The sequence below is a fragment of the Pectinophora gossypiella genome, chromosome 8 (genome assembly GCF_024362695.1).
Source record: "Pectinophora gossypiella chromosome 8, ilPecGoss1.1, whole genome shotgun sequence".
Lineage (NCBI taxonomy): Eukaryota > Metazoa > Arthropoda > Insecta > Lepidoptera > Gelechiidae > Pectinophora > Pectinophora gossypiella.
Window position 1 is genome coordinate 16,507,878 of NC_065411.1, and position 5,911 is coordinate 16,513,788.

The 5,911-nt window shown below is 36.8% G+C and overlaps 1 protein-coding gene across 1 annotated transcript; it reads right to left on the reverse strand.

Annotated features, from left to right (window-relative positions):
- Positions 1–283: 283 nt before the first annotated feature.
- On the reverse strand, positions 284–5,401 carry LOC126369238 (uncharacterized). The gene is made up of 5 exons (XM_050013578.1): positions 5,018–5,401; positions 3,782–3,873; positions 2,555–3,384; positions 1,643–1,740; positions 284–1,150 (listed from the first exon to the last, which is right to left on the reverse strand). Exons 1-5 carry the CDS (start codon positions 5,145–5,147, stop codon positions 825–827), a joined length of 1,476 nt encoding a protein of 491 aa, XP_049869535.1. The 5' UTR covers positions 5,148–5,401; the 3' UTR covers positions 284–824.
- Positions 5,402–5,911: the final 510 nt, after the last annotated feature.

Sequence of the window (5,911 nt, forward strand, 5' to 3'; positions counted from 1 at the left end):
AAATTATATTTCAATCAAAACCTTTATTAAAAAAAATAGTACAATACTGTACATTTTGTACTTTACTTTTAGAACAAGTTTTAGATTCAGCCCTTTTTAAGGAATCAAATACAGTACAGAGTAATTTTTGTATCGCCGATATACATTACTTACATTAAAATAATTTAAAATTCCACATACAAACGGACGATTTGTTTCTTAAAAATACTGTTTTTTTGACTTATTGTAGATTGGACTCGAATGACATTCACCAAGTACTTGGCTGGAAAATAAAAAAATAAACTAACAAGAATAGGTATACAAAATTAGCCCATTACCCCTGCAGACACATTTCTTTTGTTTGTTGGCAATTTTATAAAATATAATTTTGATGTGTAGTTAAATAATAACTCTCTTCTTACAAAATGAAAGAAGAGAGAATATTTTCTAATCGAGACAGTTAAAAATCGGCGTTATTATGGCGCTTAAAATATAAAAACCAACATTCCCTTTTCGGCTCAATTTTAAAACATCTGAATGGTTACAAAATCCAGACTACTACAAAATTAAACACAATCAAATCTTAATACCAAATATTTCATTTTGCTGTAATTCAACGCGATGGTGTATGCATACTTGACAAGGAAGCCCTGTGATGTATATACATGCTTACATAAATTCACGCTTATACTCCTTAACGGAGTAGGCAATAGCACAAATCGTCATATGACAAACATACACACGCGTTTCTATCATAAACACCTATCTGTAGACATTCTTCTACGTATCGGTGGCTTTACGTATTCTTAGCAATTTGAAATTCGTAGAGAGAACAAGCTATTTCTCTAACTACAGCTTCTCTCAGCTTCTTCTCCATCTTTTTTAGCTTCACTGCCGATGGTATCGACATCAGATTGGCGCCACGAATCTATATTCTCATCGTGTACTTTCTCCAGCCGCCAGTTTTCTATGTTACCATTGACAGTCTCCTCAGCACGAGCCCTCCAAAAGTCCATATGATCATTTCCATTATCATCGTCATCAGAGGAACATGTGTACGTTATATCAAGTTCATGCTCCGACTTGGGGTCCTTCTTTGTCATAACTGCACACACTACGCACTGGCCTTTTAAGGTATGTCTGTGCTGAGGCAAGCGGACCACATCTAGTACTGAAATAAAGAGAAATTTGGATTGTCAGTAGTTGTAAAACACATTTGCAGGAAATAATGATGATGTATGTAAGTAAATTATAAAAGAGGAGCTCGGTGGCGCAGCGGTAAACGTGCTCGCTCTGCGATTGTTGCAGTTAAGCTACTTTCGCAAAGGCCGGTCATAGGATGGGTGACCAAAAAAAAAAAGTTTTCACCTCGAGCTCCTCCGTGCTTCGGAAGGCACGTTAAGCCGTTGGTCCCGGCTGCATTAGCAGTCGTTAATAACCATCAATCCGCACTGGGCCCGCGTGATGGTTTAAGGCCCGATCTCCCTATCCATCCATAGGGAAGGCCCGTGCCCCAGCAGTGGGGACGTTAATGGGCTGATGATGATGGTGACTCACAAAAATAAACCACATTAGGTAAGATTGTGGTCATACATACATCATAATACATTTTTTTATAAAAAAGAAATATCCAGCATACAAGCAGTCCCTATTAGGTACTTACTTGGATTATCTATGTTTGTTGAAGTTGCTGGACTGCTGGTTGACTCCTTTGACTTGGACAGTGCAAGTGACAATGCAAACAGTTCCGCTTCATGTTTCCTGAAATTAGAGTAATATTCTTCTGATGAGACATTCTAGTAACGAAAATTGGGAATTTTATACCACAGATTTGGTGTGATAAAATTATGTTTAGAAACCGTAGTATTGTTATTACTTTATCATTGTCATATGACCGCGCTACGTATGAAGTAGAACGGTAACTCTCCGTCCCGCGCCAAATCGTACCGAGCGCCGACTTCACCCTTTTGGGTGTTATTTAGTCTTTGTTAGTATATTAAGTGGGTAGAATAGGTATATTAGAATAGATGCGGGTGAGCTGCGTTTCCCCCGGCCCGGCAGTCGAATACAACCTTTGAACGTGTACAGTACTTTTCTTTTGTTTCCTCATCGGCTCCCTACCCTCGCGGTCTAATAGTTTTAAATGGCCGTAAACTGCTAAAGAGTAGGGGAGAGCGTGTCGACTGTCTCGCTCACACTTACACGATAGGCGGTACACGGGAAGAAGATGAGATGTTCGTATGGAGTATGATATTATTGCAGTTTTTTGCACAAAAAATTTCATTATTATTATCTCTTACCTGTAATTTCAACAAAAAACTTTTTGCCCAAGATCGTCGGAAGTGGAAAATCATGGAAGAGGCCTACGTCCAAAATTGGATATGAATATAGGCTGATATAGATAGACAGATAGACCTGTAATTTACTTTTAATTTTATCTATCACACAATAGTGTGACAGAAGCAAAGGCATGTTGCCGCATATTTTTCAAAGATGTACGTAATACATACTCACGCCTATTTCCCAAGCAAAAGATAAGTGAATAAGAATGAATCAAACAACAATCAAAGTTTACCTTCTCTCATCAATCTCCTTCATTTGCCGTTCAGCTCGCGCCCACACATCTTCTGTGACCATCTCTTTCATTATACTGCTCTCCAAGAATTTCTTGTAATAATTCGCTGCCTTGGTGGATGGTACGAATTTGGTGTACACATCGCCAGGTTTTTTACTTTCAACAGTTGCCCTTTCTGGTTTCGAAGGCGACGGAGATAATTTCTTTTTAAACATAGACACAGGGCTAACAATCAGTTTTGCCGTTTTTTCCTTAATATGTGGAATTTTACTATAACATTCTGATATAACATTTTTATTTACTTTTGGTAGAGGAGGGAAATCTTTCATTTTGATCATGGATACTGGGTTAACATTCAGTTCTGCCTCCACAGTTGGCTTTATATATGTGAATATGTCTTTTTCTGCTTTTGGTAGTGATGCTATGTCTTTCTTCTTAAACATTGTTGTTGGGTTTACATTTAATGTTAGTTTTGTATTTCTTGGTTTTATTGTAGCTTGTGTTTTTTCTTGGGCATTGAACCATCCATTGACTTTTTTTATAGCTTCAGGTTCAATATTTGAGAAATCAGCAGGCTTTAGAAGCTTCACTGGTTCATTATTGGATGTCTTTATTGAATTTTCTTCATTCTCCAAGTTAAGCAGTAGCGAAGCCATAGCAGCATTTCTTTGTTTTCTTTTTGGTCTTATCTTAATTTGTTGGTGAGTCTTCACATTGTTCATCATTGGCTGAATAACATTTGAGCATGGAGGGTCCAGTTTACTGATTTCTATGATCTTCTCAGATTCTGGTTCAACTTCTGTATCTGTCCGCACATCATAATTTTGGACCTGAAAATAGATAAAGAAAAATTAAATACTCTTCAAGAAAAGAATTATATTAAAGCTCACTAATTTAAGAGCCACGCTCTTGTCGGTGTAGCATCCTCCATGCTACTTTTTAGGGAAAAATAGAGGAATGGTTTCCCTCTTGCCTTCCGCCCCGCAGTACTCTGTCTGACACAAGTGGGATGGTGCTCAGAGTAGTGTATTCCAAAGCTGTACTAGGACTCCTGTCCTCTGCAACCTCCTCACAAAAGTAAAATAATTTCAAGTTATTTAACTCATACAATATTATGATGAAGTGTGGGTACTTAATTCATCTTGTGATGGATGTACCTCTGACTATCCTAATTCAGATATAGTCATGAGCTGTTGTGTTATGCAAGAAGAATGAATCGGCACATACCATATCCAACATATGTTTGATAAGGTGCAAATCTGGTTCTAGACAATCACTGTCACCACCAACGCAGTTAAGGTAGAATTCCTCTTCTGTCTCTGAAAACATAACATTAAGAAACATTTTATATTTTTAGTTATTCATTTGTAAGGCATTTGTATAAAACACATTAACAACTTAATGTATGGGCGATAGGCTGATCCCTTATCACCATAAAGTTCATCATATCCAGCTTACGACATCGTATCAACAATGGCTGCAAGTTGTCTTTGATTACTTGTGGCTCTGCCCACCCCATTAGGGATTACGGGCGTGAGTTTATGTATGTATGTATGTATTAACAACTTATTTATTATTCATAAACACAAAAGTTTGAAAACAAGCTCCACAAGTAAATTTTCCCTTGTAGATTACATTGCATTGCATATCAGAATAACATCATAAGTAAGAAAGAAAGTAAAAGATTTATTAATATTATCAAGTGATGGATTATCATTTGACCAATGTAATAAGAGAAAAAATAAGAAAATGAGATTGAAAAAATATGATGATGTGAATGAGTGATTTTGAGAGAATGTAGTGAGATAATGTGATCTTATCTAAGGTACACCAATCAGAAAGTCACAATTTATTCTAACTTAGATCATATAGGAATGCCTAATTGGAATCAGAGTTGCAGTTGACAGCAAAGAGTTCAACCCTTTGAATACTCTCTAAAGCTGAATAGAACTAGGTTATGGTGGTAGACTAATCATGTACAAATATTTATTTGTGCATATCTACGTTTGGGGTAGGTTACAATGTAAACATATTTTGAGGTGAGTAAAGGAGATTTTAACATACTAAGTACCTAGTCAGAAATTCTTGACTGCCTATTGCGTGGAAGCTCAAGACACTTTCGGCTTTTAACTTACTATATGTAATAGTTGATTTTTTAGTTCTATCCTTAATGTTCTAAAGCCTTTAGAACTTTTATGTTAGATATACGTTTACAGATATATGTTTTTCATAATCTTGATTGTTATAAAGTTTAACACTTAAAATTATGGATAGCTATGGACGCCGTTACTGTGGTCTACATCAGACCCTTTTATAATTTTAAGATTAGAGATGTGTAAATGCGTAATGTATATCATGTGGCAGTACTTTATATAAATATCCTATAATAATAATCTACCAATCTGCCAACACTTCGGAACGTACGGTTGAGAAGAAGCGGAGGAAGAAACTACCCAATCATACCTTCAAGGATGTCCTGGGATGGCGGGCGGTCACCGGCGCTGACGGTGCCGGCGATGTCCACCGGCACGGAGCCCTGCACCATCGACAGGTCCCGCATAATCGCGTACTTGTTCACCCACGGGGAGGTCATTCTTCAAACAGCTTTAAACCAATAAACCATCAAGCCTTCCACTCAACGCTAACTTTTGACGGTAGACGACGCGAAATAAAACGTCAGAATAGAAACATAAAATCCAACTGCAAATTCACACGGAGCCTTATAATTTGCATTTCAACGAATGCAATTTATACAATTGTATACACTTTGTTTATACGTAATCAAACTACAGAAGCTGAAGAGCCATCAATTTTTATTTTGAAATAACAATCAAATCAACCTCCATAAAAGGTGTGCGTCAAGCTAGCGGTCTCAAAAAAAAATGGGCACGAAAAAATAATTTGACCATACCAAAAAATAGTACTCTTATTGAAAAAAATAGTACCTGTTGTAAAAAAATTAGTACCATCACGGTTCTGGATTTATAGCCATGTTTTATTGCACTTGCTAGCTTGACGGTGAGCGAAATTTGGCGAGAGTTAACGACAAGGTCTTTCGCTTTGATTTAAACGCCAAAAAATAGTACCGAAATAGTACTCACCCCCTGCAAAATACCGAAAGTAGTACTTCAACGGTTCCAAAGTTATAAAGGCAGTTCTTTGATCCCGCTAGCTTGACGTTTTGAAAATACCTATTATCTGGGGAATGCTTGCATACTTCAGTTTGTAACTAATGTCAATAAACTCGTATGAAATAGTACTCCCTACCATCATAATTTGGACCTGATTCTCTTTGTAGAAATGTTAAAAAATCATCATAACCTATGTCATACACTGCCCTATTTTTCCCTAAAAAGT